Source organism: Buteo buteo, chromosome Z, assembly GCF_964188355.1.
Source record: "Buteo buteo chromosome Z, bButBut1.hap1.1, whole genome shotgun sequence".
NCBI classification, from domain to species: domain Eukaryota; kingdom Metazoa; phylum Chordata; class Aves; order Accipitriformes; family Accipitridae; genus Buteo; species Buteo buteo.
Genome location: NC_134204.1, coordinates 46671665 through 46696313, shown reverse-complemented (window position 1 = coordinate 46696313; position 24649 = coordinate 46671665). Strand labels below are relative to the sequence as shown.

General features: G+C 36.7%; 1 protein-coding gene across 6 annotated transcripts in view; it reads left to right on the top strand.

Moving 5' to 3' along the window:
* The window catches only part of FANCC (FA complementation group C), a 96912-nt gene that overhangs the window by 57381 nt on the left and 14882 nt on the right, over positions 1 to 24649 (top strand). For all 6 annotated transcript variants that reach the window (XM_075021879.1, XM_075021878.1, XM_075021880.1 and 3 more), the window contains 7 exons: positions 1474 to 1638; positions 4630 to 4786; positions 10613 to 10665; positions 13478 to 13574; positions 18295 to 18370; positions 19188 to 19269; positions 23063 to 23234. In XM_075021879.1, coding sequence (XP_074877980.1) covers positions 1474 to 1638; positions 4630 to 4786; positions 10613 to 10665; positions 13478 to 13574; positions 18295 to 18370; positions 19188 to 19269; positions 23063 to 23234 — 802 coding nt within the window. The remainder of the gene's footprint in view (positions 1 to 1473; positions 1639 to 4629; positions 4787 to 10612; positions 10666 to 13477; positions 13575 to 18294; positions 18371 to 19187; positions 19270 to 23062; positions 23235 to 24649) is intronic.

Here is a 24649-nt window from a genome sequence, read left to right as displayed (position 1 = left end):
CCAAGAGCATATTTTGAAGATTACGTAGAAGAAAATTGCCTTTGCAGGGTTTTTCTTCCAAAATTAAGAGCAAAGTAAACTGCTAAAGTTTGCTAATCTAGGATACAGAATTAGAAACAGAATTTTGTAAAGGGGACTGATTTACTCAGGTCTGTGAAGATTACATATCTATATCCTGGAAAACACTACTGCACAATAAATACCAGCCCAACAATTACCATTTCTACAGAAACACTTCTCGTAGTAAAACTGTGTCTCAAAGTAATTCAGTGTAAAAACCTTAAACACATATTTGTTTAGGTACTTACTCAGAAATTTGAGTCTTTAAAAATGTGTCATGTTTTATTTCTCTCACTGTGGAAACCAGAATGGTATCCTGTGTCCACAAGTCATAGCACTTCTGTCACAGCATATGCAAGTGAGCATTAGGTGACATCTATTTGGGAGTAGCTTTAATACATGCGGGGCAATAGAGTTAGTTCTTACTCAGAGCAGCCTGTAGTGTAATTCCTGTCTCAGCTCTTCATAGACTGTACTGGTGGCTTCCCAAAGAAAACAGTTTTGGGTTCTTGCAAAGAATGCACTCCTTTTAGTGGACAATGTCATCAGGAGAAACTTGCAGCAACTCATGGAAGCCTTTTACAAACAATCTAGCACTTATTAATTTGCTAGAATTCAGTATTTTGGAGTTTTTGGTCTCCATAAACGTCTTCCTGTCAAAACTGCATCCAGAAAAATCTGCAGTTTCATGTGCTAGAAACTATATATACTCTGGGAAACTGGTGATTTCCTTTTTCAAATGTTATCTCTTACATTGTGTGCCATTTTCCTTTTTGTTTATGTTCCAAAGGTTCCATGTTTTGTTTACATTCCAGGTTCCACTGTCTTTAATCATTTCCAAGCATATAGTTTTAGTGAGCAGGTCAAGTGTATTAAGATCCACTTCAGATACTAAGATTCCTTCACTGTAGATCTGTAAGACAAGAATTTTTCAGCTGAGCACTTGAAGACAGCAGGATTGTATTGTTCGGTTCATAGAAGTTGTCTCTGTTGAGAGAACAACAGGAGGCCTTAAATGCAGCCAGGTGGTCTCTTGTGAGGGTCTAGCAAACCTGCATGGGAGGTATGAATCTACCTGTGCTTCGCTGATCCTGGGAAAGACAAAGCATTCCCTTCTAGGAGGGGTGAACACAACTGGCTGCACTTCAGAATTGGATTGATATCCCTCACATGGTTAGCCTTGACCACTGAAATACCAAAATTTTCCCTGACTTCTGTTAAGATTCTTCAGACAATATGTAGCAACATGTCAACAGTCATTCCAATAAATAATTTTTCTGCAGTTATGTGTGCATCTCTTACATTTAACCTTCTGTAATTAATTTAATCTTTTTTTGCCTTATCAGTTTAGAAATTTGTTTTGAAAAAGTTTTGACTTTTCTGAAATATGAACTGTATTTATTTTTCCCTCAGAGTTTCAGCCAGTCATGTGAATGCTGTGTCCCTTTTCTGTCTCCCTCTCATTACTTTGCCTGATCTAACTCCATTGCTGGAAACTCTCCTTCTTTACCATGGAGGTGCATCAAAAGAAATTCTCAGTTCAGAGTTTCTGGAGGCTGTGAATGAGGCCTTTCTAAAGTAAGTAGCATGATCTGTATCATTTTTATGTTTTTTTTTCATAAAGATTATTAATTCAATTAAATGTCTTTTCTCTGGGTTTGTATGGATGCACTGTACATCATCTGCAGTCTAGTAAAATATTTCCCTTGCAGCTGACTAGCAGGGCTCAGGTTGTAGGGCGAAGCAGAATTTTATCTTGCTGATGTACAAATTGTGGCATAATAGCTTTAAATATTGACAGGAACTTTGTCCCACCTTTTCTTTAAAATGGAGGTTAAAGTCTTCAACAGATTTTAGGAATTTTGTGAAAGTTATGATCAGTTTTCATAGATATGTTATTTACCTTTCCTGTAAGTGTATCAACATTCCTAACTTGACGTTTTGAGAGCAATCTTTATTTTTCTGTGCACAAGATAGATCCTTATGTTTGAGTGTTTTCATATTTCTCTTGTTTTTTTCTGTGAAATTGGTTTTTAAGTTTTCCTGGTTTTCAGCAGATTATTTTTAATGAGTCTGAGAGGAGCAATTTGTGAAATATAACTTTGCCTGTTTTGCTACCACTAAAGCCACTCTTTTGATAAAATCAGTCTACGGATGAAAGCCAGCTGAATGAAGGTGAACATCAACAAGATGGGCTGTGTCAGGGAAGAAAAGACGTCAGGGAAAGCACAGCCTACTTTTGGTTGAGAGTTGCTTTATTCAAGTTGTAGCTGAGGGACTGCATTATAAACATCTTTTTTGAATACTAGAAAAGGTCCTTTGTGAACACTTTACCTCAATTATCCATTTGTCTCCTTTTTAATAAAAGTTTTAATTGCTTCCTTTCTACTTAACATTGTAATTTCTAAATGTTCCAATGAAGATTGTTATATTGCTCCAGTGAGGGCTGCAGCAAAAATAAATAATTAATGGAATAGCACAATTACGAATTTCCACACATTACTAGAAGCTGAGGAAAACAAGTGAAAAAGGAATGCGAAGGACTGTAGTGAAAGAAGTGTCCCAAAAAAAAGAGTGCGGTATCTTTCACTTGTCCATCTTTCGTGGCTTCAGACTGGATACGTTCCACAACCAGTAGTGCAGTTTGGAAAACTATCAGAGCAAGTTCACAGGTTCAGCATGGGTGGTCTCTCCTGATGTCAGTAAGCTGATGGGCAGTCCACCATGACGTACTTTTGCCGCCTCATGAGTCTGAATCCTTTAGATGGTCATAAAAGGTTCTTCCGACTGAAGTAAATGTCCCTTTGCCAAACTTTTGAGCTACGTGTTTATCACAGTGAGCAAAAATAGTTCAGTTCATATGGCTCTTGACTAGGTGACTCTTGCAGGGCCCTTGACAGAAGTGTGTGGTTTCCCTGAGAGCAGATGTAGGCTCACACATGCTTTGCATGGTATACTCCTGGCCTGACACTGAAGCTCATGTGATCTTAACATAAATGTGATTGTATTTTATTTTTTTCCCCACTTTAACAATTGAATTCTGTGTTCCCTAACTTTGTCATTGTGTTCTGAACACTTGTTTTCCTTCTAAACACGGGTGAAGCCTGCTCCAGGAAATAGGATTACTAGATACTGAGACTTGCAGTGCTCCACAGAGCTCAGCGTTGTTCCAGTGGGACCATCTGCAAGTTTAGTCGCAGAAGGACAATGACTACGTGTTACGTCCTATATGTTTTTTAAATCTCAGAGTTGGAACACCTCCGTGTAAGCTTATTAGGTTTCTTTTCCTAGCATAATATCTATAATAGCTATACTATCTACCATGCTACCACAAAAACAACAAAAAAGAGGATTGTGGCAAAATTAAATAATCTCTTGTCATTCTTAATTTACTCTGATGTGCATATGTGCTTTAATAATTATAATTAAACAGCATCTTGAAATTGACCATAGCTTTACAATTTTGAAATTTTATGTACTTTGATATTTTTATTGTCTATGGATGTACACTTTAAAATTAAGCTATTACATAGTTTTGAATGGAAAAAATACAGCTTTTTAATGGAAATCAGAATTCTGAAGGCTGATATTTAAATGAATGTATGGTAAAATACATACATTGAAAATAGATCCTAAAATGATGTAAAATCTTATTTCTGCTGGTATTTTTCTTTTTTTATCAGTAGTTTCAGTTACATATACTCTCCAGACTAATTTTAGGTTTTTTAATCTTAACTTGATTTAAGACCAAGGCATGTATTTCTTGTTATTTGTAAATTTTTTTGGTTTTAGCCTTTTAATCTGCAACTATCATGATGGCTGAAAAAATATTCCAGGATGTTTTGTGCTGTGGTATCTCTTCTTCTTGGGTGATTACTTTAGTATAATTTGATTTGTGCTGGTCCACACAAATTACAGTGTTGTCTCAAGATAAACTGTGCCTTTTATTTCCTAGTGATGCAACACTATACTCCAGCTGAGCTATAGCTGAAGGCTTTAGGTGAAAAGATTACCTTCTTAACCTTTTAGCTTTTAAAAGGCTCTGGTCAGTGTTGGTGGGCTGAAGACTAACCTACCTCTACCTCCTTTTTTTTAATTATTTTTTTAAGTTTCTCTTCAAAGACGGGTAATGCTTTGATTTAGCCAGCAGTAATATTATCCAGGACCTTCCTGCTTATCTGTCAGCTGCTGACACTTTCTGAGCAGAGCAGTCTGCAGGATGCAGTCTGGGTTTGAAAGGGCGCAAGTGTGGGGCAGGACCTTTCTCTGGAGAAGAAGGGACCTCCAGACTTAAACCTTCTGTTTCCATTTGCTGGGATCCATCATAACCAAATTTTTAAGTTTTAAAGGCATGTGGTAAGGTTTCATTTGTAGATAACAGTGATTCCCTGTTCTTTGCCATTATTATTTGATATTGGGCAGAGTACTGTAAACAAGATTTTCTGTCTCTTGCTGCAGGTTGGTCTTTGTGTATTCTTTTTCTGCAATGTGCTTTAAAAAAAAAAAAGTAGTACATTTTTGTCTTCCTTCCAGTTTCTCAGGGAAACAGTATTTTTCTCTCTAAACCAGGAAGAAGATTTCCCTCCCTGAATCAGCTGTCTTCAGCCTCTGGCTTCGTCACTTACCAAGCCTTGAAAAAGCTACCTTATATCTTTTAGACCAGCTGGTTACCACTCAGTTCAATTCATTGGACGAAGTGGCTTGTGTCATAAAAGACTCCTTACTGGTATGTGCAACATGTAGTACATTTGATAGTGCTTGTTCATGCTTCAGAAGTGACAGAGAGTTTTCAAATACATCAACATATTTGAGGCAAATGGCTGTCATGTGGCATATAACTTGCTAATGCAAAGACAAATGTTGAGTCTTGCCAATGCCACTAAATTTTTAGTTTTTACACTGAATTGTTGAAGAGAAAAAAGATTTTACCCAGTAATGAAGAATGGATGAAGAGAAGAGAATCTGACTGGTGGGGGTGCTGAGTACCTGCTTCTGTCTTAAAAAATTATAAACTTTGGCCAGGGAGGATTTGAATCTGCTTTTACTTCAATCTCTGTGCCCTTGGCAGTTTAGCAGTTTAAACAATTGAAATTCCTTTTAGATTATTTTATTATGGACTGCTTAGTTACTTGGTTTTGTTTGCAAACCTGAACAAAATTCTTAATACAAAACATTTGCTAAACTGTAATTAAAGTTTGTTTTCAAATGCTGTGTTATGCAGCGCACCAAAAATGTTTCCTGTGAGAAAATGACTCAATACCTTTTGCAAAGTAATGAGCTAGTTTGCAACACTAGATGTAAACTTAATTGTTAATTACAGTGTGAAATAGCATGTGTGCTATGTCCTTAAATTATGTATTTCATAAAATGGATAGAACTAAAAAATGGCACGTGGTATCTTATTTTCAGCCTACGAAACTGCTTACAGAGTATGTATTCTAGATAGGAAAAGAATGATACCTTTAAATAGTCTTCCTTTTTAATTGAATCTGCAAATTTCTATTTAGGGACCCATTATAATACTTGCAAATCTTGTAAGTGCTTGGCATCCACAGCACTTAATACGTCATCTGGGGATCTAGGTATTCCAGAAGACAAGGCTATATACAAAGCCTGTGCCTAATGTTTCTGTATCAGATACACTGTGAGTTGAATACAGTATAATACAGTGCCACATGTGGCTGAGGAAAAGAAAAATCTAGGTTATATATAAAAGGAAGTAAAATCTTTGTTTTAATTATTGGTTTATTATTGTTTATTAACAATGTTCATATTTACCTTGTCTTCACATCCTGATTCCTGAAAAGAATGGAACATTACTCTGCTAGCACACTTAGGTTGTCCTTACTTGCCTCTGCTCCAAAGACTTTGTGCTTTCAAAATAAGATAGTCAAGGAGTGGGAAGACCAGTGCAGCAGCTTTGAATGCTGGTTTAGAGAGGACATCCTGTGGACAAGGAGCGCAATGAATGCAGGCATAAAGAGAGCAGTTGGAAGATCGATATTGCTGATTGATAGGCATTGGTAAGAGGGAGAGTGCATAAAATGGGAGATGGCATTCTGATTAAAAACAGGATCAGAAGCTTGAGAGAGGCAGTATAGAAGGAAAATATTTGATCCAGAATTGCATTCTACAACACCTCATGATATTTTGTACAACTTGTATGTGGTAATATAAAGATACTTGTCTGACATTAGATCAGTCAGCACTTTGAATCCAACAGTATGATTAATTTAGCCTGCCTGAAAGATATTTGAATATTTATTTAGGAATGTGACTATGCAGTTTTTGGCAGCTGGATTATGGTATTTATAGGATGTGACCTCTGTTTGCCTCATGGATATGGTAATAAAAAGTTGAATCATGAGACAGAACTTGATTGATACTTTTTTTCTATTTCTAAGAAAACCTGTAGAGTACAAATAGGCAGAAATATGTTAGTGATTTGATTATAGAATATGATAAGAAGGAAATTTCAATAAGCTCTTTCGTAATTGCATTATCAGAGTCATTTATCTAAATAAAAGACTTTGATACAGTAACCAAACTGTACATAAACCTCATAGAGATCTATCGTACCCAGATAGTTTAAACCACTGTACTTATATTATGAAATATTTATTATCTTATATTTTAATTCCAAGAGTAATTGTAGTGTGATCGTCCACTAACTTGTGTTTTATATGGTATGCTATTAGCTTTGTGGTTTGGGGGCTAAACTGGAATTAATATTAGAAATTCTGTTATTATTCAGAAGTAATAAAAACCAGTGAAGTGACCATCACAAATGCTCTTTTAGCTTCTTCAGAATTTGGTGGGTGAGTGGATGTCTTCCTTTCTGAAGTAACTTTAAGGTTTGTATGTGTGTGTTAACAACTAAAGTTTAAATAAATACAGGTATTGGAATTTTACGCTTTACCAGAAATGTATATAGAGAGAGATATATATAATCAGACTTTTAAAGCACAGGTATGTAAAAAGAGATGTGAATGAATCAGTGTCAATTACAGTAAGTGTTCAGTTCTTAGATAGCTTTGCAAAGTAGTTGTATTTCTTTCCGAGTTTTGCTGCAAGAAAAGTGCAAAAGGCTGAGAGGGCTTAAAATTTGTCAACATCTCCTTTATAAACCACCTGTTATTGCTGTGCTTTGGTTTTCCACTTGTCAGCTTTCCCAAGTCTAGCCCAGCATCGAAAATATATTGCACTCTGCAGTTCAAGCTCTAGCTGTGGGGTGTCACTTGCTGTTATTTTTCCTGCAGCATTACAGTGCAAATACAGTTTTAGTGGGGGATATGGTGACGCTTGTATTGCCTGACAGGACACCAAGCCGGAGACTGCTCTGGTTCCCATGCCCTTGCACTGCCCTCTTGCTATGCCTTATCCCCAGGTTTTGAGCCTAGCTGGATCCACACTCACCTTTCATTGGGAACTGTGCCAATGAAACAGGCATTAGCGAGGGAGAAAGGAGGAAGGATAGAGAGAGAAAATGAGAAGCTTTTTTTCTCATTGCTATACATTCCAGCTAAGTTACAATTAGTTCCCACAGTACTGCCTGTCTTCAAAACCTGTATTGTTAAGGTAAAATTTTTGAAATAGTGCACACTAGTTTATTCATAATGTTGATGAATTCAGGAGCTTTTTAAACCTCTGTAAGAAGATGTTTGTGCTTTCAAAATAAGTGTGTGCTTATTTTGAAAATAAAATACATTTGGCACTTGGTATAAGAAAAAATTAAGTGACATTTCCTATTTTTAATTGGTAAACATAAGATTCAGGAATACAGGTAAATATACAATTTAGAAATACAGACAACATTTGAAATACAGCAGTGTAATAGTTTCTTAAAGCTAGGTGTGTTGAACTGTGGAAGTGGTGTGTCCAACTAATTGCATGTGAGTCTGAAAGTCAAGAGAACTGGTATTTGTGTTGTTATCACCTCAGATCTGTTGCTGTGTGATCTTGGGCACAATTTGTTTCCCTATGTTTACTCTTAGTTGCGGTTGCTACAGAGCATTCTATGGTGTAAATAAAACGCAGTATATAATTATTAGTCAGTTCCTCTTCGTACCATTTACTTGCTTCCTGTAGATACAAATGTATTTTTCTTATTTCTTTATTCAGTTCTGGCTTTGTATTATAAATGAGTTGTTTAGGATTCTTCTTTCTGATAACACAGATATAAAAGTAGTGTAGTTCTATAGAACTTGTGTATGTAATACTTTATGTTACAGTGTGTTTTTCCTATTTTATTTCTTTCAAATATCCCAGTGGTTTTTTGTTTGTTTTTTTTTTTCTGAAGAGGCACACATTCTTAAAATATGTAATCATAGTATCACACATGGAGCTCCAGTTCCCTGTGTTTGGATCTTTTTGGTTTAGTGTGTGTTGTGCTGTATGTATTGTGCATGTTTTAAAAGTGATGGAACAAGCTCTTGGTAGGCAGTATGTTTGGTTTTCTGAGCTTTCTGTGAAAAATATTGCATAGTCGCAGGCACGATTATTGAAATGTAAAATGCCTTTTTATTTTGAAAAAATAAGGAGATAATATCAACAACATGAAAACCCTATGAGAATCCCTCCTGAAATTGATAATCTCTCCCAAACGCCTGAATTGCTGTGGGACGCAGCAGAATTGTGCTGCCTGCTCTTGGTCCTTGCTACACATCAGGCACATCTTCAAATTGCCTTGGAGACTTCCGTGTTATGCTGGCATTCTTACTTTGAGTGCTTGCAAATTAATTCAATGCCATCCATTGATCAACATCTTGTGGAATTAGACTAACAGTGGGGTTTGGGGTTGAGGGTTTTTTTGTTTTCCCTTTTGAATACCAGTGATGAAATCCATATTGATTTCAGTGGTGTAGATTAAATACTAGGAGCTATTAACTGTGGTTTCTTGTAGTGAGTACTGTAGACTGCTGCTGTCTGGCAGGAAAGGGTGGAGAGTCTTTCGTTGTTGCATACAGCCCATTTATTTTGGTCTTGTTCAAAAGAGCTATGATTTGATCTTGATATGTGTGGCAACATGCTGATGGACCCTTTCTAGTTTATATTCAACCTGTCTGAACCAACGGTGGGTTGGTACGTCATCACAGAAGTATGTGTGCAAAGGTATGTAGGGTGTCTGAAAAGACCTTAGGGGAAAAAAAAAAAAAAATAAATATGAACGTGTCTCTTTTGTCTCATCCAGCCAGTCTCTCTTCTCCTCTAGCAGTGGAAGTTTGGAGACCAGCCTTGCAAAAAGCTGCATGCTGCTCTCCACGCGTCCACACAGCCGTCTGTAAATACTCTCGAACACTAGATGGCACACCTTCAACAGGACAAGTTAGCTACAGCCGTCTGACAGCGAGAAAGGGTGGTACAACGTGAAAATGAGGTGCCACCTAATATTTCCAGTAAGGCAAAGACAGCTGTGAGAAACAAGGAGCCTTTCTACACTGTTTGTGTAAAAGGTTGTCTCTATTTTCTGAGGTTATCATACAAAGTCCTCATTCTGCCTGTGTGCAATTAAAAAGAAAAAAAAATCTATCCTACTTGGTACCTTTTAGCTTGAAACAAATGTATAAAACTTTTCTTTGGAATAGTGCATCAGGCACTTAAAGCTGTTCCAGTAAATGCCATTTATAAACGCTATTCCTTGCAGGCATCCTGAAGTTTATAGAGTGCATTTTATTAAACATGCATTATTCTAGATTGTCCAAGAACTAAATTGTTATCAGCTCTTCAGGTGCTAACTTCAGAAACACAAAGCATGAATTTGTTTTTTAACTTAGGCAAATACACTTTGCAGAATGTGTAAATAGTTTTTTATTCTTGGTGCTCTATAAAAGCCTAATAAATCTTAGAATTTAAGAATATACGATTAGAAAGTAGTGTGTTTAGTAGTGCATGTTTAATATATCTACCTTCTTAAAACAGTCTGTTGTGTGGTAGCATGATAAAAAGCTTCACTAGTTTAAAAAAAAAACACCACATTTTGATGCACTGAGTAATTTAGCTTGTACTAACAACTCTGAAATTCACAGAGGAAGATAATACTGTGAAAAAAAGGACTTGGACAAAAATGTGTACAGTAGTATTAAAGACAAAGGTGATAATTTTAATTTCTGGAATTTAATTTTGAAGATGTAGCAAGAATCTCAAAGCACATCCAAAAGGGGTTGTCTGTGAAGAGGAGAGAAAAGCTTTTTGTAAATCTGCTCCCTGTCTCTTGCCTCTAGCAATTGCATGCAACAACCTGTTCTTTCTATCTGTCTCCTTTAGCATATATAGTTATCATTGTCATAAACGGTTTGGGATCCCAGGTGTTTGCATTTATCAGCTGTTTAGCCTGCTTGGTATCACTGTGGATCTCTTTCCATGACTTTGACAAGTCATTTTGAAGAACCTAATCCTAAGAAAATCTGAGGGTTTAGTAAGAGTTGATCTGAGATTTACATTTTAATAATTGCAGTGTAATAACACCCATGAGTTAAGCTGTAAATTATATGGTGGCAGTTGTTTGAGTTGTTTCTGATTAATGACTCATTTTCTTTCATTTGTTTATCAACAGCCACAAGCAGCAAGCCATCCTGCCATTTTCAGAATTGTTAATGAAATTTTCAAGTAAGTTTTGAAATTATAGTGGGAAGCGTTTCAAATGATCAGCTTAAACATTGAGGTTTTCATCATGAGAAGAAGGAGTATTATAATCTGGGATGTACTATAATTTCAGGATGTCTTTTTCTTTACCTGTATGCCTTAGTGTCCCTTTCTGTGTAATATAATGCAAATAATGAAAAATGTTAAAAATCTTGTGAACTTTACATAAAAGTTACATTATAATAATAATTGATACAGTTGACTACCTTGTATTTTAGCCTTTAAAATGTATAAGTTATTCTGTACTTCAGTAGAGATTTGTGCTTGAAATATGATTTTGAGGTGAAAATTATAAATGCTGAAATGGCTTGGCCCATGCCAGCATCAAGATGGAATTTAGCTAAAACATTTGCATTTACCAGTGTAGCCTCTTTTACATTATGTTAATAGTCTTCAGGATTTATATCAGATATGCTCTCGATGGCGTTAAAGTATTGATCTGCCTGTTAATAATGACTTTGGGTTTGAATGCATTATTTTGAAGCAATATATACTGCTTACCACATGGGGGCTTCCAGTCCTTTGCACTCAGTTTTCAGTGGCTTTTTCTCTTCACTTCACATGACTTACTATTTTATCATTCTTTTTAAGTAGATCTACTGCTGGGGTTATCAGTATTAAAGTTTCGATATAACAGTAATGTATTTAGTGAATAACATCCTTTGTTCATCAAGTGTTTTCCTTCTTAAGAAAAAAGGGCTCCCAGGTGTGCGTGTTTGGGGGCATTTGTGTGTTTCTTTGCATGTTTAGGTTAGTGCAGGCACTAATAGAAGAGTCTTCACTGTAGAAACTGTGTGTATGGTGAGAGTGGAACCACTTGGCAGCTATTGGCATGGCAGTCCTTTCTTTTGCTGCGGTCCAGTGTCTGAGCACAGCTAGCATTTTCTGAATAGTTGAGACCTACATAACTGTTTTGCACTCTTTCCATTTGGTAGACAGTAGAAAAGGATGAAATGCAGTTTCTTAGACAATGCAGGACTTTGTCCAGCAGGGTGTTTCCTAATAAAACTTTGCACTTGTAATAATGTTCCAAATCGTCTTAGAAATTCATCCTGTTTTCCTGTTGCTCAGCCTACATTTCTGTTCCCTTGTTTGCTTTCAATTGTTTCTACTTAGTATGCTTGTTCCTCTACATTGTTGGTATTAAGCCATTGATATATTTTAAAGTACTGTGTTTCAGGTCCTCTTGGTATCAGTGAAACTGTGTATGTTAGCTGGCTTTTGTAGACCAGTTGGTTTCTGCAGCTTTGTGTTCATTTTTGTTGTATTTCTCTGACATCCTTACAAATATTATCAAGTGGTGTGCAGACATTAAGATGCTGTTCCAGATTTAGTCAGATAAGAGATTTTAGAGAGCTGCTGATAAAGAACTTGGACTTCATTGCTTGGAAATTGTGTTATGTTTCTACAGCTGGCACAAAATTCCTTTTATTTTGGGAGTTAATATTCTGTTAGAAGTACAGATCTAAGCATTGTGTCTCTTTCAGGAATAACTTTTCCTGCTATTTGCATGCTTTTTACTGAGGTTGACTGTGCTAAATTGTTTTATCTCAGAGATACGAACTTGTATACTTCCCAAGTAGAAACTTATTTTGTTGCTATGTGCGGCTATACAGAAGTCCATACACCTAGACTGTCCTGATTTTCTGTGTACTATTTCTTGTGTTTATATTAGTGATTATATTTGCTTGTAGTTTTGTGAAGTTTCTCTGTTACAGTAAAATGTTAGCAGTTCTTATCTTTTAGATCATTACGGAAAGAATGAAACAATTCTGTAATAAAAAACTTATATCTAAAGGCAGCTTACTTTTGAACATATTTTCTCCTTACTATGATATGTCTTTCAAATAAGATAATGAAAATTACACTTTGTTGCCCATGTGTTTTTCTGCTCTATTTGCTCAAGGTACATTATGCCCTATGGAAGGCCAGTTAAAGCATTCACTTTCCTGAACCTCCAGAGTGGATTTTATGATTTCACTGTTGAAAGCACATTGAAATGCATTGGTTCCTAATTAAATCTGTAGCAATTACTGATCTAAAGTACGCCTTTGGTATACACTCATTTCTCTTTGTGCTGCTGATTCATTTCTTAGTGATCACTAAGGACTCACAGCGATTGAACAGCAGCTGTATTATTTAATATTTAAGTTCAGTCTCCTTGTGTAGTTTCTTAAATATGTAACTTTTAAATTTGAGCAACAACTTTTGTTTGTTTCCCTGGCTCCAGTAGGAGTATTATATTTAACAGTCAAGATGTTGGGATTTTTTTCCTTCTTTTCCTCCAGGCACCATATCCCAGGAGATTGTACTAGATTATACTTTCTCTCTAATTTGAGATGGCCTATGGGATGCAGTCCCACAAAGCACTAAAGTATGCTTAACTGTAGGCATGTGAATAGTAGCTCTGAACCCAGTAAGTCTGTTCAGGTGCCAAATTTGCTTAATAAAGTTGTTGTAGTCTCTTTTTTAATTTTATACTTTTTTCCCCCTATTGGTAGGTTGAATTATGTGTGTCTGCATGTATATGGTGTATACCTACTAAATCTAGTTTATTTGTAGGAGTTGCATATGTTTTTTTAAAGTAAAAATAAAATTTTAAAAACCTGCAAAGTTAGCATTTCCGTCAGTTTCCACACTGGCATAATGAGCTCAGACACAGCTTGAATCTACATCATACAACAGATGTACCTTTTTCTTCTTCATTTCAGTTAACAGTGGTGTGACAGCCGGACTAATTATCTGATCTGTTGTAATCTAACTTTTCACTGCTTAGGAATGCACTGCTGGAAACTGATGGAACTCCAGAAGTTTTGACCATAATACAGGTGTTTACACAGCTCTTCCTTCAGGCTCATCAGAATGAAAACAAGGTTAGTCAAGATCGATTTCTTAATGTTTCTTTTCAGTGAGAAGATATGAAATTTCACAAGAAAAGAACAATTGTACAGTTAAGAATGGTGACTGAATATAATGAGCTAAATAATAGCATCTCTCTAGAGCTGTTATATACATGCCAAAGTTCAGTTCAAACATTTTCACCTGTGAATACAATTATAGTGTAAAACCAATATGTAAGAGCAATTTACCTGACTTTACCCTGGAGTAATCCTGCAACCTGAACTGTGATTTTCACAGGGGCGGTTCCCTAGTGCTGAAGTTTCTGCCTGTATAATGAACATGGTCATGATCATCCATTTTTGATAGAAAGGATGAAAAACTTTAGATGCATTTGTCTTTTGCAGTAGCAGCGTTTCTGATAATAAATGAAAAAGAGATAGTAACCCCATTCCCCCAAATAATAATAAGTAGGATACCAAATAGTCAGATTTGTCTGTTCAGAAGGTAGAAGACACAGAATACATACTGGTTTCAGTTTCTGGTCTTAAACAGTGGCCACTCTGAATTTTTTCTCAGTCTAAAGTTTCAAATTTCCCAGCCTAGTGTCTCTTCTTCTGCACAGATTTTTATACAGGTCTTACTGAACTGAATTAAGTAGAATTACTTTTGCATGTATTAATTTAAACAAGAGCAGGATCAGTTTCTCATTTTTAAATTTCAAACTGGAGATATGAAAAAGTCTTGTTTATTGGTTGCAAACTTCTTTTCAGGTTCCCAAATCACACGGTCATTTCACATCCTGACCTTTTTGTTTGGTTGTTTAACTCCAATTCATACGGTATAAGTTTGGAAAGTATCCTATCATTTAATAGCTTTCACTTTAGACTTAAGAAGTTTTCCAGTTCCTTTGATTTTTGTGTCTTTTTGGGGAGATGGTAGTTAAGAAAATTTTGGGACTTCTTGGAACTTGTGACATACTAGCCTTTAATTAGCGGTGTGGCTGAATCTGTCTTCTAGCTTCAGGCAATATGAATTAAGGATGAAACTGCAGCTGTCTTGCTTAATATATAGGTGCTGTGCATGTTAATTTTATGCCACCCTGGCTGCATGGCAGCAGTGCACTGGGTAGCCCCAGGTGGAGGTGACTGGGTGGAGAATGCAAGTAAAGATTCCACACCCATCAGACACACAAGAGGTAATCCTTTCGTGCGGGTGATGCATTTGTTTCAGGGTGGAAGCCCTTCACCTGCTGGCATTGTGACACAGACTATTGCCCGCTTTTTTGAAGTGGTTTTAAATGTTAAGTTTCCTCTATTTAACTTGTATACAGGTTAATTCATGGGGCTCTAATTATGGTATTATCTTCAACATTAGAATTTAAAATCCCTTGTTTCACAGTTTACAAATCAACCATAATGTTAACTAACAGTTGGCATACAAAAAAGCAGGCACAGACTGCTTCCTAAACTTTGTTTAAATCTATCAGATCATATTTTTTTGTCATAACAATATTACATATATTCATAAGGCACCCATCTTTGTTGTATCTGGATGCCCTTGACAGGACATAATGTGCTCCATTAGCATTTCACAAGAGGAATGGTAAAACCATTAATGACAGAGGATGAAGAGGGTTTTAGCTGGGTCATCTGAGACCTTAGGAATTTATAGTACAGGTAATTGAAAAAATGCTAAGCAAACAGATGTGTCCACAAGATTTTCAAAAGAACCAGGTCATGGCTGGCAGTTGCACAGGTTTGCGAGGTAGGAGAAGAATGATTCTTTATTGCAGTGTGGCAGCTGTCAGAAATAGCTGTCTTTTTTTGTAACTTTGTCGACTGTTTAGAGAGAACAAGGTTTGGCAGAAAAAAAGCTGACAAGTGTGAAAGAACTGCTACAGGGTTTAGGAGTAGTATAGTTTCCTCTGTGCTTTGGGAGACTGAAAAAGGTATAAATGGAACATGGGGTTTAAACCTGCTTAGGAAAAAAGACCATTTGTGTAGTCATTGAGTAAGAAATTTAAGAATGGGTGTATTAAGATCACTGTTGGGATAATCCTTTCCATGTTTTGTACAAGCAGATTTTCTTCACGTTTGTGATGGTAGTGAAAGCTGACCTAAAGATATTTGGGTCACTTTGCTTGTAAATTTGTGAACTTAAAGTCATGTTTTTATTTGATGGAAATTATAATTTTCTCTGGGATTATTTTCCCTTCATCATTTCAGAATTGTCAGTGGGTTTCACCTGGGAATTTTGTTTTAAGTAGCTGGATAAGTATTTTAAGCCAGTGTTCAACTTTTATTTCCTGTTACACATCATGGCAATTATTATAACCAGCCACATCCAAACTTGTTCCACCTCTTCGTACCTTGTTTTGCACTTTGTGATGGCTTATGTAAGGAAATAGCTGCCTAAAATACTGTGTTTGTATGATAGGAAGCAAACATTTTTTGCTTTGCTTAAACAGTATGCTGAAAACTGGTTTTCACTTACTTTACAATACTGTTTTCATATTTAACTCATGCTGTGGGTTGTCTTGGCTACTACTGACTGTGTCAAGGGCTGCCCTTTCATGGAGATTTTTGGTGCAAGCTAATTGGCTACATGCATACTTTAGTATGGGGATTATTAATTTTTAATTAACCTAATTCCACTTGACAAGTAGACTTTTAGAGTCTTACCATACCAGTGACAGACTGTCTGAGAACACTGTATGTGTTAGTGTGCAGTAATTTCAATTAACTGTTGTATACAGAACAAAAAAATTAGTAGAGAGAGGATGTGTCATTCCATTTATTTATAAGAAGCATGCATGTATATCCCAAAAGAAATGAGTTACTAAATAGGGTCTTCATCAGCTTTAGAAATTTATCACATTTTATAGAGACTGTATTCCCAGTCTGTGTTTCAAGAGATGATCCATTTGCTAAATAGTCTCTTATTCCTCAAGAAGAAGACAAAAGAGTTCTAGGTCATTTGTGTGGAGACATGAAGACTGAAATGACAGAATCAGAATGGTTGAGGTTGGAAGGGACCTCTGAATGTCATCTTGTCCAACCCCCCAGCTCAAGCAGGGCCACCTAGAATCAATTGCCCTGGACCAGGTCCAGTTGGCTTTTGAATATCTCCAAGGACTGAAACTCTACAACCCCTCTGGGCAACCTGTGCCAGTGCTCAGTCACCCTCACAGTAAAACAAACAAACAAAAAAAGTGTTTTCTGATATTCAGAGGGAACCTCCTGTGTTTCAGTTTGTGCCCATTGCCTCTGGTCCTGTCACTGGGCACCACTGAAGAGAGCCTAGCTCTACCTTCTTTGCACCTTCCCTTCAAGTATTTATATACATTGATAAGATTCCCCCTTGAGCCTTCTCTTCTCCGGGCTCTCTCAGCCTTTTCTCATAGGAGAGATGCTCCAATCCCTTAATCATCCTTGTGGCCCTTTATTGAGCTCTCTCCGGTATGTCCATGTCTCTTGTACTAAGGAGCCTAGAACTGGACGTAGTACTCCAGGTTTGGCTGCTGGAGTGGCTGCTCACCAGTGCTGAGGAGAGGAGAAGGATCACCTTGCTTGACCTGTTGACAATCCTTTGCCTAGTGCAGCTCAAGATACCATTCACTGCCTTTGGCACAAGGGCACATTGCTGTCTCACATGCAACTTGGTGTCCACCAGGACTCCCAGGTCCTTTTCTGCAAAACTGCTTTCCAACTGGTTGGCTCCCAGCCTGTACTGGTGCCTGGGATTGTTCCTTCCCAGGTGCCGGTCTTTACACTTCTCCTCCTTGAACTTCACGAGGCTTCTGTCAGCCCAGTTCTCCAGCCTGTCAGGGTTCCTCTGGGTGGCGGCACGACCCTCTGGCATGTCAGCCACTCCTCCCAGTTTTGTGTCATCAGCAAACTTGCTGAGGGGACGCTCTGCGTCATCATCCAGATCATTAATCAAGATGTTGAACGGGACTGGACCCAGTATTGACCCCTGGGGTACACCGCTAGTTACTGGCCTCCAGCTAGACTTTGTGTCAATGATGACCACCCTCTGGGCTCGGCCATTCAGCTGGTTTTCAATCCACCTCAAAGGGAGTTCATATTGCACTTGCATATGCATGCTACACATTAGACGTGCCTGTAGTCGATGTTTGTAGAGCAAAAAATTAAAGGTACGCTGCTGTTGGTCTCAATTACTTAAGCAGCATTGTTCACAGAATACAAATCACATATACCCAGATAAATAGAGGACAAGTCTGTAACTTATGACTACCCTACCTTGTGCTGAATCAGATACTAAGAATTTCAGGTTTCCATTTTTGAACAGAAAGCAATAATCTAAATCACACCCTCAGATTTTGTAGGTGTTATTAGTTCTTTATTTAATATAATCTGTGAATCTGTTTACACTGGAAAATGAAATTAAACCAATTAGTGTCTCTTTTAACCCCTGCATATTAAGAGTAAAGACTTTTGTCATTACAGGGAAAAAGCCCAAGAACATTAAGATGTCATTTTATTCATACTCTGATTCTTTTTTAATGCATGTACTTTAAAAATCCATAAATAATTACCTTTTCTAAGCAAGCTTTTCCTAAATATCCTCCTTCTTTCTTTATGCAAAATCCTAAAATTAAATGTAGAGTTACTTTTCTGTTCTCTTGCTTCAGTTTGTATTGTTAGTTACTACCGTAGTTGAGATTGTTCACTGTGTGTTTGTTTTGAAAACTGACCGGAAAGCTCTTAAAATAATGATTTTGTATCTTAGCGTAAGTTTCCACTGAAGGCCTACTTCCCTTACCATCACCAGCCTCTTCTAACAGCTTTACTCAGACGTCCTTTTGGTAAGTTTCTTCATGAAATATTTGCACCATTAGCCAACCTGCATGGTCTGTATATGTCTTAAAATAACTTTAAAAGGGATGAAGATGAAATTTTGCCATTTCCTAAGTAGGGTGTGTTGACTTAGCAATTTTAGTAATATTCTTTTAATGTATTTTTTTGCAGGAACATCTAATTCTTATGTAGCAATAATACAGATGTAACTTTAAAGAAAACTAAACCAGAAGTGAATAACAGAATGCATAATTTTGTTGCAATGAAGACAAGTTACTGAGATTGAAAAAATACTAAGTACTCTTATCTTAAAATAATAGTAATTATCATTATGAAAATTTTCATATGTATTTTACAAGAAATAGCCTTGCTGTTTGTCTCTGAAGCTTGAATTCTGCTGATATTTTAGATTGCAAACCTAATATTTTTTCAGGTTTCCCATTTTTATAGATAAAGAAACCACTTCTCAATATGGTACAGTTTTTCATGAGCAATAATTTCAGCTCAGTACAAAAGTCTCTGACAATGTTACTCCACTGATGATATGTTAATTTTGAGGTAGCATTTACACGAGGGTACATCAGCCTCATTTGAATATTCCTAGCTGTAATTCTCAAATGGCTTTGTCAATGAATTGCTCTAAGAAACACAGTAATAGGTATTGTTGAAAATTTGGAAATTTTAAAATTAAATTTTAAATACTTTGTGATAACTGAATCAAGTTGCACAAATTTTAATGCTAGCTCAATATGGTTAATTTCACTGTTCTGTTCTAGTTGGACAGACTAGAATTTTAAGAGTTTTATTTTCATCCTGCCTCCTCAGAACTGCCAACTACACACTGGTCTCAACACTTGAAACACATTTCGGGTATGCTCAAAGCATTAGTAGAAGATACAAACATTAGGTAAGCACTATTATATTTTCTAACCTTTTGTCCTTTTTTGTATATGGTACTTTGTGAAAAGCCATGTCATTTGAAGTTTTTAGTAGCTACATTTCATCATTTTCTTATTATTCTCTAAACAGAACTTTGTTTTAAAGAATAGGACTTAGATTACTTAGTGAACCTGAACATTGTAGCACCTATAGACCTGACCAGTAAGCCTCTAATTAAACAAAAGCTTGTTGTTCCTTTCATTTTAGCAGATAGCTAGCTGTATAACAGAAATGCTTACTTGCCCACTCTCCCATTTCTCCCCCAAAACTTTTAAAACTGATTCTGGATTGAATAACAAGAGAACTCTTACAACCCAAAAAGCAGCTAGTATTGGAAAGAGCCTGTTGTGAACGATACTGTTTTATGAAGGACCTTGTATTGGCTTCCTGCAGGCTTGTGCAAACATCCAAACTTCAAACTTCTTGTTTTTTTTTCATAAAGGTATGACTGCTAGACTGCAGTATTGTTGTTTGTTATACTGTTCTTTGAGCTGACACCTCATGTTTCTGACCTGTTGCCCTTAGCTTTTTTTGTCCGAATAGTTGCTGTAATGAATGATAGTGTTTGTCTACATGAATTCTGCTTTGGTAGTAGATGCTTTAGGACTATATGAAAAGAATAAAAAAAGATACATCTCTATCTGTTGCTGCCCTGTAATTTTTTCTTATTGGGTGTGTGATGAGACCTGACTCAGCTAGAGCTTGGATATAAGTCTGCTTAGATCTGCTCTGAGAGTGAGCTTTCCAAAGAACATTGAACAGCTTTTAATTTCAAAGAAACCAATTTAGTTTTTATTTAAAACCTGAAATATTTCAATAGAAACATAGAACACCTAGGCCAGGTAGACTTGCAAGACAAGATAACCAGCTGTCCCTGTGTCTTGGAAGACAGCTACTTGTCTCCATGCTTGGTTTCAGTTAACTCATGGAGGCTTTTATTTTTGTTGATGAGTGGCAGAAAAAAGCTTTTTGCTGTTCTTTCTGAGGCCAAGCTGTCTGCTGCAACTTCTCACTTTCTGTACGACCTGCAGTTCAATGCTATGTCTCGCCTGTTCATCCCTGAAGTCTGTCAACTCTTTCCATCCCTGGAGCGTGACCAGTAGCTGACCCTGGCTTCTTAAAGAAAACACATAACTTAAACTTAGAGCAAACAAATAAAACAAGTATCATCCATCATAATATGTTACAATAATAGAAGCATGTCTGTTCTCCTTTTGTTGCCTAGCTCCTTCTTGGCTTATATTGTCTTTTTCCCCCTTTTACTTTGATAGTACACTAGTTTGAATAGTATTGTACTTGCCAGAATATCCTCTTACTTCCTTTAGAACTCATGCAACAATTATGTTTCCTACCTAACCACTCTCAGTTACAAAGAAAATAGATCTGGCTGAAGTTTTTAAATACTGATATCCATGAGGAAACTGTATTCAATTTTCTTTTACTGCTTTATTCCTGATTCTGCATCCTTTCTACTTAATAAGATTAACAGAGGAGCAAAAAATACTACCATACAGCATATCCTCTTGCTTCTTATAGTCAGTGCTCTCTGTTTATATAGCTTGTTTATCAATGGTTTAATTTTACACCAAATGGAAGTTTCACAGCAAGGTGCTTTCTGTGTACTTCTAATCAACAGATTGCTTCTGTGCCATTATTTATCATTATATGTAGTCATCTCTGTGAACAGTAAATGTTATGTGACATTTTAAACCAGAAATCAACTGATGTATGTTTTGTGGGGGAAAGTCCCAGAAAAAGTAAAGGGCCACTTTTTGGCAATGATAGTGGAGCAGTTGACATAGGTGCCACTACAGAGCAGGCAGGAGCAGCAGCAGGGACAGAAGTGGAGGGTACACAACTCCGAACCATGCACTGTGATGGTACAGGAGAGTTATGGTGAGTTGTAAGTGCAGTGGTTCCTAGGCTCTCTAGGCAAGCATTAAATTCTGTTCTGCTAAGTATCTGTTAAAATTAGTTTAATGCTTAAAGTTTAAGGACTTGTATTTACCCTTTGAGCTATGAACACTTCCAGTCGTAAATACTGTCAATATTTCCCTAAGTATAGTTATCTGTTCTCAGTAATTAACTTTTAATTAAATTCCATCTTTGATTGTAAATCACTGGATTTCAAAGCTAGCCTATCCACTTACATTGTCACAGCATTGACTTATGGTCAGATAAGCAGATTATTTTGCTGAGGGGAGGACTGTTGTCCTAGATTACTATCACATTTGTTTGTTTTTTTCAAAGGTTTTTAATGTTGCGTTTCCAGATTCTAGCATCTTCAAAGACTTTACCACTGCTGATCCTGTTCCTTTAGCTAAGGAATTTTAGTCTCAGATGTTGTCACACATCTCTAGTTCCCTGCATGTTCCCTCTAGTTCCCTCTAGTCTGAGCCATGCTGCTGCCCCTCCAAAAGGTGTGGGATATCAACAATGGTGACTTTTATAGCAGTCACCTCAGCACTCTATTTTCTTTCTATGACTCTATGTCAACCTCTTATGTCTGATGTCAGTGATCACGCTTATCCAAAAATACTGTTGTGGTGGATTTGTGTCCTAGGAACAGGATTTTGAGACCCTGAGATTCTGTGGCATATAGACAATATCATTTACAGAATCAATAACTTCTGGGACACCTGTAGACAACATCAGTCACCAGTATTCTCCAGACATAGAATACTATCTGCACACACTACACCTTCATCCATAAAACTGTGCCTTCCACTTCTTCAGAAAGTCTTAAAGATAAAGGAGTTTATTGCAACTATGACTTTGTCACGTTCCCCAGATGATGTGATGGTATCAGACAACGTCATCAACTCCTGGCATTTCTAAGATCTCTTGGAGTTTCATGGGAAGATTGGCACAGCAGCTCTTGGAGTCCCCAGGAATAAACCATAAGAAAAACCTCTAATTCTTCAAACTTTTGCCAAACTTAATAGGAATAATTGTTCCTGGTTCTTAATCTCCTTCCAGCTGTCCTTCTGTCTGTCCTTCCTTCCACCCTCAGTTTGACTTTTTGCTTTGGAGACACCTACCATTAGTTTGCATTTCTCCATTATTTCTCTTTTCTTTAGTCTTAACTTTAGAAGACTACATGTGAGAAAGTGTAGACATGAGCTGTGGTCCATTCTTACCTTTCTTTTTCTTACTGCAGTAACCCAGCTGTAAATACCTTCAAATTTTTAATTAGAGAGGACTTAAATTTTAAGCCAGGAGGTGAATATCCTTAAAAACTTTATATTTAGTCCATTTAAATGTAACTCCTCATGAATTACCAAAAAACATGTGCCTCCCAAATTACCAAACACCAGAAAATAACCATGGAAAGCAACAGAGAGAAACTGGAAGACAATGTAAGGCAACAGTATGTTAGAATATAACACTCAAAATACAATTTAAAGTTTCAAAAATCCTTCAGCTGGAGAGTATAAACGATAAGGTTTAATTTTATGATGGATATTTTAATACCTAGTATTTTGTCACAGCTTATTAGAACCTTGTGTTATGGATAGTCTGTTCTGCTGTTAATTAATTCTGCAAAATTAATCTCTTAGTAGCACTGGGTGTGTCTCATTTGATCATGATTGCATATAATAGAGTAGTACATGGCTATATGCTTAGCAGGTAATGCATTATCTGTTGAAGAGTAGTTTAAGGATTTTTATTTTCATGCCAGCACCCTTTGCAGTTAACTTAAGACATGTAAAAATGTTAAATAACAAGAAATACTTAATTGTATCTTTGTTATTTCCCAGTTCTCTTGCTGACCTTTTTGAAATCTGGTTTTTGGTTGCTCGTTTTGGAGAATGGCTGGATATTGCAGCAGAACAATTACTGAAGGCTGCTGTAGAACCAGATGCTTTGCTGTGGCTGCTAGCATTTTACTACTGTCCTCAGAATGAAAATCAACAAAGGACTCAAACAATGGTGGGTAATGTAGCAATAGTAAGCAGCAATAAGCAGTCAATAGTCCACTTATATCTTAATGCTATAAAACAAACAGCGTGCACCAGAAAAATGAAAGATCTACACTGGAGTAGGTATTGGCTTTACAAGGTCTCTTGGGAATTGTGTTGCAGTAGAGAAGTTGAAGGATAATTTTTGTGGATTTTCTTGGTGACATTTAGAAAACACTCATCCTCTTTTTAAAGTATATTATATAGATTAGCACCTTCTTGGCTTTCTTTTGGGTAACTTGGGTGCTTTTAATCACAACTAAAACTGCTGTAGGGATGGTATTTTTTAAATCACTGTGTGGCAGAATTCAGCATTCCTGTGTTATGGCATCTTCTGAGAAGGAAACACAAGAGAAATCATAACAGCAGTCGGAGCAGTAAATATACTTATCAGACACAGCCCTGAATCCTTAACTTGCCCTTCTATTCTGATTTCTCTTCTGTATCTTGGCATGTATGAGATAGTAACAAGTATGTTATATTCCCATACGCTAGGTTTCTAACAGAAGGAAGCAGTATTCTAACCTCATGCCCTGTACTGCATGAAGAGTGCTGTGTGTCTGTGTATGCATGCAAATACATGAAAGCCTTTAATTTAGACCTATTATGCAAGATTGAACTAGCCCAAGCAATCTGATCTACAAAGCCCAGGTTCAAAATTTGGCTGCAGCATCTCTACTTTTCCTTAATTTGAAAACAGATTCTGTTTGATTTAAAAATGCAGCTCAGTACACCATGCTAGTAAAACATCACGCTTCCATTTTACATCTACTAGTCCATGTACAACAGTGTGTTCTGCAATATTTTATTTCCATCCCTTCCTCTCCTGCCACCCAGATGGCACTACAAATGCAGGCTCACATCCCAATCACTTTTAAATTTTTTTTCTCCTTAATTTCTTACGATCTAGGAGTGGCAGTGGGATGTTGGCTGAGCAGACTTAGGTTAGAGCTACAGTCAACTAAAGAAACCAGGGTTGGATTTAGAATGCAATTTGGGGAATGAAGGCAATACACAAGCAATAAACATAAGTGAATGAAACTGAGGAACTATAGGTGCAGATTTATGTATAGAACTTTGTTCTAACTCCAGCACCACAGAATGAAATCACATTGTCCCATATATAAAATCATATCCCTGTGTCCGCCCTATTCTATCAGTTTGTTATTCTGTCATAATGTATGACAAACTCTAGTGAGAAAAAAGAGCTTTTCCACTGACAGCCCACGCAGTTACTCATCTGTTCCCAGAGGTCTAATATTCCAGCTCATTATGATTCTTTTCTTTAGTTACTTCAAGTAAGACTTTTTTTTTCCACAGGTCAGGCTACTTCAGAAGCATTCCTACAGTTCATGTAAAACTTCTGCCTTTAGGTAGACATTTGCT